Consider the following 12,649-nt stretch of genomic DNA (forward strand, 5'->3'; position numbering starts at 1 on the left):
GAGTTAGTTTTAAAATTCTTTTTTAATATGATTTCAGAGATAGAATTTATTTTAATCTAAAATTTGTTTGATTTATCAAGTTATTCTTTCGGTGTTATTTAACGGTCCATAAATATATTTAGTACGAAATAACGGATCTTGATATGAGAGAATATATTGAAAATCTTAAATAAATGGATGATGATATTTTGACATCCAATTTATACTCATAATAAAATATTAATATTTATAATAAAAAATAAAAAATTGTCTTTAATAAAAATATGGACAAAATATAAAATATTAAAATAAATTTTAAAATTAAAAAAATTAAAATATTAATATTTAGTGGAGTTTAGGTGAATTACATCACAAACAATCATTTTCCCCTTATGTATACAAGTCAAAATCAACCAGCCTCTCAGATTTCCTACCACTAAAAAGTAAAACTCTATCCAAAATGAGAAAAACTGTGCTTGCTAATCCATTACTGCACAACTCAAACTCTCCAGTATTTAATCAAATGCAGTAGCTTCTGGTTCAGTCTTTGATAAAGTATATTTCATCCCAAAATAAATAAAAAAAGGAGTAAACATCTATGTTCATAATTTATTTACGTGTTTGTGCTGAATTTTACTTAGCATATCTTAATTAATTACATCAATAATCCAAGAAAAAAAAACTAAAGTAGCTGGTTATAGAAAAATCACCAAATGTTTAATTGGTGGTGTCGCTATTATCAGCAGGAGACGCAGATGCAGATGCACTTTTGGGGGTGGAAAACGGCAAAGACGACGGCGGTAGAAACATCAAACTTTTCGTCTGTGTATTATTCGCGGGCGTTTTGTTCAAGAAGCTCGATGCACAACCATTGACTTTCGAAGTTGAACAAGGCAAGGTAGAAGAGGAATTATTAGACGCGGGAAACACCTCACCCCACTTCATTTTCTGACCCAAACTTGGACTTTCTCCAACACTATTACCACCTTGATTTCCTCGAACACCACCACCAATAAACGAAGTGAGCGCTGCAGCCAAAGCTGATTGAAAAGTAGGATCTGCTGTGATCACTTTCGTTGCTGCAGATATAGTATCAGCTGGTACACCACCTTGAGGAACGTTTGGAATATTGCTGTTGTTCTTTTGCATGTAGGATTGGTATATATTTTCCACTTGTTGTCTCCCAAAGTTTACATTCCCAAGTATGTTCCTGGTATTATATGGTGGTTGAATAGTATTATTATTGTTAAGGAAGCCGTTGCTCCACGACAATGCATTGATTTCTGAGGAACTGCTGAAGCTTAGGCTTGAGGAAGAGGGGTATCTGGGTTGGTTGTAGTTTGAAGAGAATCTAACGAAGGGTGATGAGGAGGAAGAAGCTGGGTGTGAAGTGAGGTCGAGAGTGATGGTTGGATGGGAAGGTGAAGATGACAGTGCAGGGTTGGACAGGTATAATTGCCTTGGTTTTGAACCATCTGAAAGATAGAAGTTGAGGCCGTGGAGATTGGTAGCAGAAGTGGCTGCTGTTGTTGAAGGTGTTGATGCAGAGTGAGAGGTTGATGAACCAGAAAGAAGCATGGATGCTGCTGCGGAAGTTGTGGATGCCATGGCAGTAGCTGAAGGTGGAAGAGTGTGGTTGTGGGTCCCTTCATACGTGGTAATTAGAATGGACATGTCATCAACGCATCTTTGCACCTGAAATATGCACATCATCAGTTGCATTTTAATCCTAGTATTTCCATAAATTATCACAAAACAATTTCAATATTTTCATAGACGTCTTCAATTTTCCTTAATGTGGGATACACATCCACATTAAGTGTTTGAATTATGTTATATATTTTCTTTATTGCACTATTTATTTTTATCTCTTTTATCTACATTAAAAGTCCAGCCATTTTTTGTAGAAAAAAAAAATGTAAACAAATAAGATGAAAATAATATATGATTGGGATATATATATATATATATATATATATGGATAAATATAGATATATAGATAGATATAGATACCTGTTTTCTGACAGGACATGATGGTGCAATGGTGCAACGATAGTAAGCTCGAGGGCAAGGATTTCCCTTTGCGATCTTCTGTCCATATTTCCTCCACTGGCATCCATCATTCATCTGTTTCAATAGTATAGCAAAGCGTGAACAAATGGCTCTCTATATTGAAACTCTTAAATACTATAGAGTTCTCTCCTATTTATATGTTTGTGCAAAGTGTTTTGTCTCATGCATAATTAGAGGGCGTGAAAATATGTTTTCTCATGACCAAAGAGACTAAATAGAATGAGGTGAGAGAATAGAGATTCACTGTTGGAGTGTCGCATCTTGCTCTAACGCAAACTCGTGGCTTCTTCATAGGGTTTTGCTGAGCAACTTCATCCTCTGTGTCCCTAATTGTCTTCTGTGTCTCCTTACTGGGAGGCCAAGTTTCCCCAGCTTCTTCCTTTGGAACTTCAGAACTGTTTTCTGGGATTGGATTAGGCAAAGCTTCAGTTGTGCTTCCTGACTTTGATTTGCACAGTCCAAGAGTCAAGTCTTCGTTAAACCCTTCATCATCCTTCAATTTTTTACAAACTTTTATTTTCTCATCGTTTCTTTGATTGTTAGGAACTCTTCCTAGGCTGAGAGAAACTAGATCCGATTCCTCTAATGTGTCTTCTTGGTTATCATTTCCTTTATTCCTTTTTGTCCCTTGCTTAAGTACGTCTTGAAATTGCATTTCAAGTGTCCGATACTCACTCATTATTTTGTTCAAAGACCTCTTTAACCGCTGATTTTCTTCTCTCACCACACCCATTTCAGCTTTCGTGCTCTCAAGCTGATCATCAACCTACAACCACCCATAGAAACATATATATCAGTACTATTTGTTCTTATACTTACTTCCTGAACCGTGGGAATGAGAACATAGAATAAAATAAGAAATCATTGCATCATTATAAATTCAACCTCTTCCTTTTTGTCTGCGGATGTGCTAGGTCCAGCCTCCTGTTTGGATCTTTCTGTGTTAGCTGCGGGTGCTTCCTATATCACACAACCAATAATCATCGCATTAAGTTTTTGATATAAACAAGGTTATGTCATATACTCCAATGATTCAAGAATGTTAAACAATGTTCTTAAAGATAAACAACTACCTTGCTTTTACATGATATATGAAATTTGTGGGGGAAACTTGTGATTGCAGGCATTATTACGAAGGACAAAGGAAAAAGAGAATTCTTATGTAGAATGGAAGGAACATATTTGTATTGAATGAAGAATTATATGACTATAAGAAACTCATCTAGAATGTTTCCCGTTTTATTTGGCCCGGTGTTAGAATATATTGGTTTTAACTTGCACGTGCTCGATGAATTATATCATGTTGAAAATATCATTAGTTTTCTTTTCAGGCACATGCGTTGGTCAACTCTTACCAGAGGTCATTGATTAATGAAATAACCCTTTTAGTAATGTTTGCCAAAAGATAAAACGTTTTTAACAATTTTCGCAAAGGCCATGCATGATTGGACATTTACATCAATTTCTCAACCGAGTTTTTTTAGCTTTTGGTTTAAGATTTCTATCAAAAGAAGAAAAAAATGGTTTTAAGATTTTCTGTACAAAGTCATTAGAAAGGTGCTACTCCTTGATTAATGTGCACCGAATAGGATAATTCTTTAAGGGAGTAAAGCTCTTTCACTTTATTTATTTCTTTTGTTCAGAAAATTCGTATTAAAAATCTTATTTATAGGAAATTAGTTTCCTTACAACCTAAACTAATAGACGTTAATATTGACGGGGTTTCTTTTGAATATAAATCTTTTCTTCGAGTTGACTAGTTCAATTACTTTCATGTTTCAAGTTGTAGATATACACACAATTTTCCTTTCTTTATCGTTATAACAGATAAAATTAAGAAAATATATGGATTTTGCCAAACATATCCACAAAGATTAATTGGTTGTCATTTTAGGATGCGCAAATTACTATGGTGGTGATGATACGACAAAAAAAAGAATCCAAAACTGTTTTCGGGAAAACCTATGCCCTGATAATCGAATTAAATTTCTTGTGAGGATTGAAAACAACCTCCAGAAACCGACCAAAAGAAATTCAACACTGTGTGTTTCAATTCTGGAAAATTATAAGGAGGGGGAGCTTAAGAAGGAATCAACATTAAAATATCAAAGTATCCAACAATCAACTATGCTTCTTTAAACAAGATCATTCTCTATAACTTGCTGGATTGGATGAAAATCTTAAAGGATTTCTAAAATAAATAAATAAAACTCCTACATAAACTAACACAAATGAGATGCATGCTTATAAAAAAACAAAACAAAAAATGATTTATGGATGTTTTTGTCATATAAAAGATAAAAAAGATGGTCCTTAAATAGATGGATATTAATTAGGAAGAGAATGAAAATCTTCACCTGGACAATAATCTCTTGTTTATGAGGAGAATCTTCAGCATCACCAACAGTATACTCATCACTTCTGTTTTCTTCCTTGAGTCCACTTCCTCCGTCACCAGATCTCTCCGAAGCAAGCTCCATATGTGGAAATTTTCTTTCTTCGTAAGCCCTTGTTCCTTCCTGATCTGGTTTCTTCTTCTGGGTCCTCGAGCAAAGCCCTTCCTTGTATATTAACATAAACACTGGAGAAAAAAGGGCCTGCATGAAGTATTTGACACATGAAAAAAATTGACTAATTAAAACGAAAAAAAGAAAGAAAATTAGTGATTGGTGCCACCTTTGAAGTTTCGTACGTTTTGTAAAGTCACATGGCCCAAATGTCGACAACAACGGTTTTCAGGTCAAACTTTTGCCACCACCAGTGACCGGAGCCTCCCTTAATTTCTTATATATTATTTTAATTTATTAATTTCGTGGTCTTCTCTTGGAGTCAAGCATTTAATCTAATGCGCCTTCCTTGCCTTTGGCGTATATGAACAAGTAAATATATAAAAATATAAGATTTGAAGATATTTTTTTCTCATTCATTTTTCTTGAACGAAAGTTATAGGAGTGAAAAAAAGATGTGTGAATTTGAGTGTAAATTAGATTTGGGTGTAGGTATTACAATAATTCACTGTCCCGATTTTGTGATGGACCCAACTGCATCTAGATATATAGGAAAAAGAAAATTCAGGGGGAGAAGGCGAGGGTCAAAGTAGGGTTGTGAGAATATATTCTTCATTGCTTCATGCTGATGTGGTGATGACAGTACCTTGATACTAAGATTTTAATCTTTTAACAACTTGTTCGTGGGCATGAATTAACCATATATTTGTTATGGTTCATTGACGTAAGAACTCCAAAGGTAAAGAAATGGTGAATGACCTATCATGGGGACGGGGATTTGTTTGAACAGTACTTTCTGTAATATTCAACTATTCAAAATTCACCTTTTTTTGTCGTGTACACAATATTAACACGAATGTGTACTTGGTTAATGTTGCAAACGTATTAATTATTTTTCTTTTAACCTTTTCAACCAAAAAGTTGTGATTTTTCTTAGATATATTTAGTTAAAGTTTCATAGGTGTTCTGATAGTCTAGTCAAATTTAAGAGGTCAGACAAAAAAAAACAATATATATATATATATATATATATATATATATTAATCTATTAAGATATTTTTGAGATAAAACTGCGAGGAAATCCAAATTTCAAAATGTATAATACTATTAATCCTAATAATATTATATCTCTTCATATTTTTAGTCTGAATAATAAATTTTTGTAACAACAAGCTTTTATGATTATAAGTAGAAACACTTTTTTAAAATTTACAATTTTAAGTAATTATTTTTACTTGTGGAAAATACTTATATTAACTAAATATGAATATTGTATGGATAGTATTAATTTTTAAATTAGAAACAATGATATGGAAGAATAAGTATAAAGAAAATTATTATTTTTCTTTTTAATTTATTAAAACATTCTTAAATTATTAAGTAACTTGATTTATTTTTTTATTATTCTTTTTTATTTTTTATTTTGTTACACATTTTTTTAATTCTCTTTCAATTGTAAAAGTGTTTGATATTCACCAATTTCACTCGCATTTTTAAATATTTTTTTCTATCACAACTTTAACTACACTTTTTTTTGTCTTCGATTTTGTTTAAGATTACATTTCAATTAACGAAAAGTCAATTTTATTAAATTAAATTATTTATAACATTTCCCCATTTATACTCCTTTTAATATTTTTTTTATTTTTTTATTTTCATCAACTCATAATATTCGACTCTCAATTTTTAAGTGTTAAATTGTATAAATCTATAACCCCAAAATTTATTTTCATTTTTCTTTTTAGTTTTTTCTTTCTTTTGCTTCTACACAATATTTTATTCTCCTCTTTATGTCTCCGTATCCAACAAGTTCATTCATTCTGAAGCTACTTTTTTTCTTTCAACATTGTTATAGAATTTTAAATATGTTTTTAGCATTACCTTTGTTTGAGATAAGATACAAATTTCATATATATGATGGGATGGAAATAAAGTTATCATGTATATAAAATGGTATTGATAAAAGGAGGAAAATTTTGCTGAAATTGTTTGATTTTGAAGAAAATTAAATTACTAATATAATTCTTACGGACAAACAATTTTATGCAACGACATATTATTGGTTCACTAAATTATCGCTTAGTATAATAAAGCATATTGTTAAATTTATAAATCTAATATTAGTATACAAATTTAGTATAAAATCTGTCGCAAGTAAAACAAGTTTACAACTTAGAATTTTTTAGTATACATATTAAAATTGTTTATGGTGACACTGCTGACCATATTAAAAGTATCTATGGTCATGAGGTTTAAATTATTGCGCAACTGCATCGTGATGCACTGGGGATAATACTTTTCTATCACTCTTAGATTTTTTAGTGTTTAAGGTTTTTAATTACATGGTAAGGTGAAAGCCTAAAATTATGAGCCTTAGATTAAAATAAAAAGGGTGCAGATATAATTGCAAAATATATGTAACTTTGATATAACAAATTCTTATTTTTACTTTTAACTTTGAACAAACATGTAACTTTACAAATTTTTCTCTTTTTGTAACTTTCACATCTTAAAAAATAAAATATAAATTATTTTCTTCGGAATTCGGGGAAGGCAACTTCCTCCATTTTTATATTTTATTATTTAATAAGGATATAATTAATAATAATACTTTAAAAACTTCAAAGATATATGAAAATTTATCTAAATATAGATAAAGATATTGTTTTTCATATCGCAGAAAAAAACTTTCAATTTATCAGTATCCATTTCCATTTAAATTTTCATATCTACGAGCCCCCCACTACGCCCAGTTTTTCTGGTCACTGATTACTATTTTAAGCATTAGAAGAAAGCCTAATACACACACACGCACACTCTTTTATCCAGATTTTTAAGATATATCTCCTAATTTATATTGAGATTGGACATGTATTTTTACTTTTTTTAATGTTTACAATAATTCCTTGTATACTAGGTATAGTTTTTATTTTTTTGTAATAAATTATTTTAAAGAATAAAAATATTGTGTAAGAGTAAAAAAGTGAGGAAATAAATATATAACAGAAAATATGTTGAAAGTTGAGGAAAATAACACGATACACTTAAAGAGAGTTAAGGTTATATATGACCTGATCCAGTGAGAGGAAATTTAAAATCCAAGTTGTGAAAGTATGGAAAAAACGATGTAGAGGCATATAAAATGGTCAATGGAAAAGACCAAAGGGAGTATAATAAGATTAGTCAACTAATGGGCTTGTAGATTAATTGATTAACGTATTAAGCATTACGTATTTAATGTGGATCGCGTATTTGTTTAATGACAAGTAGTTAATAGTATAGTATGAATGTGCGTCAGCGCAGCCATAGAAAATGAGGGAGGTAAGTTAGGTTGGCAAATGACAGATATAAAATAGTGTGAAGTTTCGTGGTCGTATATTTTGTGTATCTGTATCAATAATTTAATACTGTATACTAATTATCCACTTGTATGGCTGCGCTGACGTAATTACAAAATACTAATTATAAAATACTGTATACAAACAACCACAAACATTAACCTTTTTTTCTTTGTCTTTCTCCTCCGACAAACAAACACAAACATTAACCTTTCATAATTTTCTTTCAAAAGTTTTTAGTGTACATACCGCACTTAAAGAATCTAATTTAAGATCTTTGATAAAATATTCTTAAGGTGTTGTGATAATCATAGTTTTTATAAATTTAAAAAATATTTTTTAACACAAAATAATTAACGTAATTACAATATATAATATTATTTAAAATTCTTAAAATTCGATGTTAACTTGATAAATTGTTTTAATTTAAACATATCATGATCTTATAAATTTTGCATACCAATAAAAAAAATAGATGTATTAAATAAGATTTATTATTCTCATCTATCTTGTATAGAACTTTAATTTACATATCAGAGTATCTTTTGTAGGTACCCTACCCACACCAATTGGAAATTGAAGATATCAGAGTATTACCAATTAAATAAGTAGCAGCTTAAGAAGACCCATAGAGGATCAAGACATTTTTTACATTAGTAAGAACACCTAGATTTATTTTAAGTTAGTCACATTTAACTTCTTTTATTATATTAGGTACCATTTTAGTGACTAAGATACCATTTTAGAAACTAAAATAGTTTTTGGTTTCTAAATTAGTTTATATTATTGTTTCATAGTTTATAAATTGATATCTAATTAGTTAACAAGGTTTTAACTACAAGTTATTATATTAAAGTTGGTAGCAAAAACCTTAGTAGCTAATTAGATACCAATTTAAAAACTATTTAACAATAATATAAACTAATTTAAAAACTAAAAAAATAATTATTCTCTAAAATAATATTTAATTTAGTAAATATGATAATTAATTATTTTTTGTCTTTAAAAATAATTTTTATCTAATGATTTTCATTGTAGGAAAATAATAATGGTCAACTTTTTACTAATAATGTTACCAAATTAAGGTTGTTGTAAATATTTTTACAACCATAAATAGTTGTCCAATTTTAGCGTGATGATGTATATTAATGACTCGTGTCGTGGATCTATTATCTTTAACAAAAATTATCACCCAAATTACGTGGGGTCTTAGGGTAAAACAATATTTTCATTGCCTTCCTACAATGTCTAAGGTTGTTTATAATTACGTTTATATGATGTTTGTGATGTATTTAATAGACAATAAATATGATTAATTATAATTATTAAATTAATTTTTTAAAATAGTTTAAAATTGATAACTTCTTTATATTCTGCAATTCCTTTTTTAGATAATCAGTGTGATTGATTATAATGACTAAATTAATTAATATGAAAAGTTATATACTGAGCAGGTACAGGTATAAATTTAAAGGATTTTTTTTTTTTTTAAATAGAGCTACTAAAAAGATTAGGTGTTTTTATATATATATATAAATAAAGATGATAATATAATACTAAAAATATAAAATAAGTATATACTACTTTACATATGTCAGATTTTGTTTTGACTATTCCTTTTTTTTAAATTGATAACTAAGTTATCAATTTTTGGATTGAGTCATTAAACAATAAAATTACATTTTTTTAAAAACTATAGAAGTTAAAATATAAACATAACTATATATATAATTATATAATTATATATATAACTATGTATATAATTATATATATAACTGTATATATATAATTTTATATATATATATATAGTTATATATATATGATAAAAGTAAGAGAGAAGGTTGAAGGTTGTAAAGAAGGCTTATTTTCAGAATAACCACTTAACCTTTATTTAAAGTGACTTTGAGATTATTTTCCAAAATTTATCGAATTGGATATTGTATTAATGTGTATAATATTTTGTGGAATGCGTTTTTAAAATAATTTTTTCAGAACAAGTTTTTTGCATGTGTTCTATAAATAGATTTTTTAAACGACTTTTTTTCTCATCTTTTTTCTTTCTGTCTCTCATCTTCTTCTGCAGTATCAACATTGGTAACGGCAAAGTGATGTGGTACAGTGATGGAGGAGTTGATAGGGGGTAATTCATTAATTTCATCCAATTGTGGAGGTACAGGTTTAAAAATGGGAGAGTGGAGGAAGAAAAAGCATTTAAAAAAAGAGGGTAGGATCCAATTGCTTTATAATTGAGGGGGTTTCTCCTGCACCCCATCATTTTGAAAAAGATAATTTTATTCCTTTTAAAAATGACTTTCGAATTTTTTTTTTCGGAATATTTCCAAAACTTACTTTCCAGAACAAATTTTATGAATTTCAAATTTATTATTTTGAAAATTAAAAACATGTGTTACATAAAGGATATTTCATAATAATTTTTTGCCTTCTAAATTTTCTATTCCAAAAATACACTTTGCTTATAGAATCTCTATTCCGAAAACATCTTTTGCTTACAAAATTCTATTATCAAATCATCCAAAATTGTCAAGAATAATTATAGTATTTCAAAAAATGTAGGGGTGCAGAAAAAAAAGCCCTATAATTGATTATATGCATAGTTAGTCATACTAAACCTCTTTTTTCATGCTTATTCTATTTTGGCTATTTTATGTTCCAGTATGGTACTTTACTCTTATTTTTTTTCTTCTTTTTTGTTTTCTATTTCTACTTTATTTCTCTTCATATATGTACTGGTAGAATCCGTACGACTGAGACCATATCTCGGATCCGATCATTACACCGACCGACACTACACAACCAATTATGCTTAAGCATAATTAGTGAGCCTAATCAACAATCAATAGCTAAGTAATACACTTCTAAACATGACCAAACTCTCTAATCTGGCCTAATAAGAAAGGCTCACCACAATAATATAAATAACACAAATTTAAAGAATCATGTACGTCATTATACAATACTGAACATACCAAGTGTCGAATACTATATATGACTTGAGTGTCAGAATGTTTTTTACGGGTACCATCCGAATTTGGATTACGTAAAGATCGAGGAGTAGGATGAACAAAGAAGAGGAAAAGAACTTGTTTGAGAAAAAGTACAAACCGACCGACCGACCAAGAAAGTAGAGGAGCAACTCGAATAGTTCTTTAGGCCCTAACCTTATTTAAGAACAATATCTCTTCTCAACTAAACAACACTCATTTTTATTTTATTTTTAACCTCTATTTGCTTTATTTTTTCCCCTCCCTATTAAAGGTAGCATTAGTAACACAAAACTTGACAACCGATTTAATATATAATATGTTTTTGTGAATTGGAAAATCAATTATATTTTTTAAAAAAATATTAAATATTTATGCAAAAAATATTCAGTGAAGCATATTAAAAATGTTCAAATAACGTGAACTCGTCGATAGTACTAGTTAAGAACTTCGGTTTTTGTCATTTCACGTCAATGAAATATTAATTTAAGAAAAACCATATCTTAATTTTTCATCAACGAAGCTAATAACAAACGTTGAATAATATTTATTGTGTTAAAACTTTGGTTTAACTTTTATATTTTTAGCACGAAAATCAAGATAAACTTATAATATTTTCTGTATAAAAGTCAAACTCTCTTTAATCTTTTTATGTAGGTTTATATTAAATTAATACTTTTAGTTATGAGTAACTTCTATTAATATATATTTAATATCCTTTCATAAAAATCAATAAAACCAAATGGAAAGTTAGTTAATAATAAAATATTATTTTAATATGTGTATGCACTCTTGAGTTATTTAAATTTAAAAATAATTGTTAAACATTAAATATATTGACTTATAGATTGAATATATACTTTATAAACAATCAATGTATATAAGACCATATTAAAATAATATTTCATATATAAGTAACTTCTATTAGAGTTAAGTTTAAGAGTGGAAGTTGGTAATAAATAAAAGTATTAATTTAACTTGAGATCCTATAATGCTTAAATTTAAAAACAATTATTTATAAACAGAAGAAAGTTGCTCAACTTTTTTCAGTTCATACATAACTCACTGACGGAACTTAGATCAAATAAATATTTTTATTCTTAAAGCAATTTCTATTAGAAATGTTTTTACGTTGGATAGGATTTACCATATCATATAATTTTTTTTAAAAATATTTTGCAAGTTTTTATTTTATTACCTTTTTTTTTATTTTTTACAATTTAAAAAAAATAATTCAATTACAAATTTTAGCACCAAAATTATTATATAAGACCCGATCTTACAATTTAATACTCTTATTAATTTGTATCCCAACAATATCTATTGTATTTTGAGTGTGTTAAAATTAATATCTATGTTTATATTAATTTTAATTCTATATATAATATTTTTTTATATATAATTTAAATGAAAAATATCGAAAACATAATATAAAATACAACTTGACACGAAATTGAAGAAACAAAAGTATAACAATATTATAGAATAGTAAAACATACAATATATTTAGTGAATTAGTAATTTATATATATATTTTTTATTGTCATATATGTAAAAATTACAATTTTAAAAAATATAATTAAAAACAAAAATGAAAACATAAAATACATATAAATTGTTATATATTAACACGTTTCTATGATTTTTTTTTTATAAGATATGACATCTGAGATGTTTAATCGCAAGAAAATAAAATACACTAAAAGAAAGTATTTATGAAAAGAAAATAGAATTTGAGAAAATAAAAGTT

The 12,649-nt window shown here is 28.1% G+C and overlaps 1 protein-coding gene across 2 annotated transcripts; it reads right to left on the reverse strand.

The window, feature by feature from the left end:
- Positions 1-493: 493 nt before the first annotated feature.
- Positions 494-4,857, reverse strand: LOC137807785 (WRKY transcription factor 72A-like). Of its 2 annotated transcripts, XM_068608577.1 has the most exons (6): positions 4,729-4,857; positions 4,410-4,649; positions 2,938-3,012; positions 2,297-2,818; positions 1,993-2,106; positions 494-1,674 (listed from the first exon to the last, which is right to left on the reverse strand). In XM_068608577.1, the coding sequence occupies exons 2-6, from the start codon at positions 4,626-4,628 to the stop codon at positions 697-699; spliced, it is 1,908 nt and encodes a 635-aa protein (XP_068464678.1). In that variant the 5' UTR covers positions 4,629-4,649; positions 4,729-4,857; the 3' UTR covers positions 494-696. The 2 variants fall into 2 exon arrangements, with proteins under 2 accessions (XP_068464678.1, XP_068464677.1); XM_068608576.1 differs by lacking the exon at positions 4,729-4,857 and having other exon boundaries at positions 4,410-4,715.
- Between the last annotated feature and the right edge of the window lie 7,792 nt (positions 4,858-12,649).

The sequence above is a fragment of the Phaseolus vulgaris genome, chromosome 3 (genome assembly GCF_000499845.2).
Source record: "Phaseolus vulgaris cultivar G19833 chromosome 3, P. vulgaris v2.0, whole genome shotgun sequence".
NCBI classification, from domain to species: Eukaryota; Viridiplantae; Streptophyta; class Magnoliopsida; order Fabales; family Fabaceae; genus Phaseolus; species Phaseolus vulgaris.

Coding starts and splice junctions, on each gene's coding strand:
- LOC137807785 (XM_068608576.1), bottom strand. CDS start 4,655: ATGCAGGCCCTTTTTTCTCCAGTGTTTATGTTAATATACAAGGAAGGG. Junction 3,013..4,409: donor AACAAGAGATTATTGTCCAG/GTGAAGATTTTC, acceptor TGTGTGATATAG/GAAGCACCCGCAGCTAACAC. Junction 1,675..1,992: donor CATGTCCTGTCAGAAAACAG/GTATCTATATCT, acceptor TGCATATTTCAG/GTGCAAAGATGCGTTGATGA.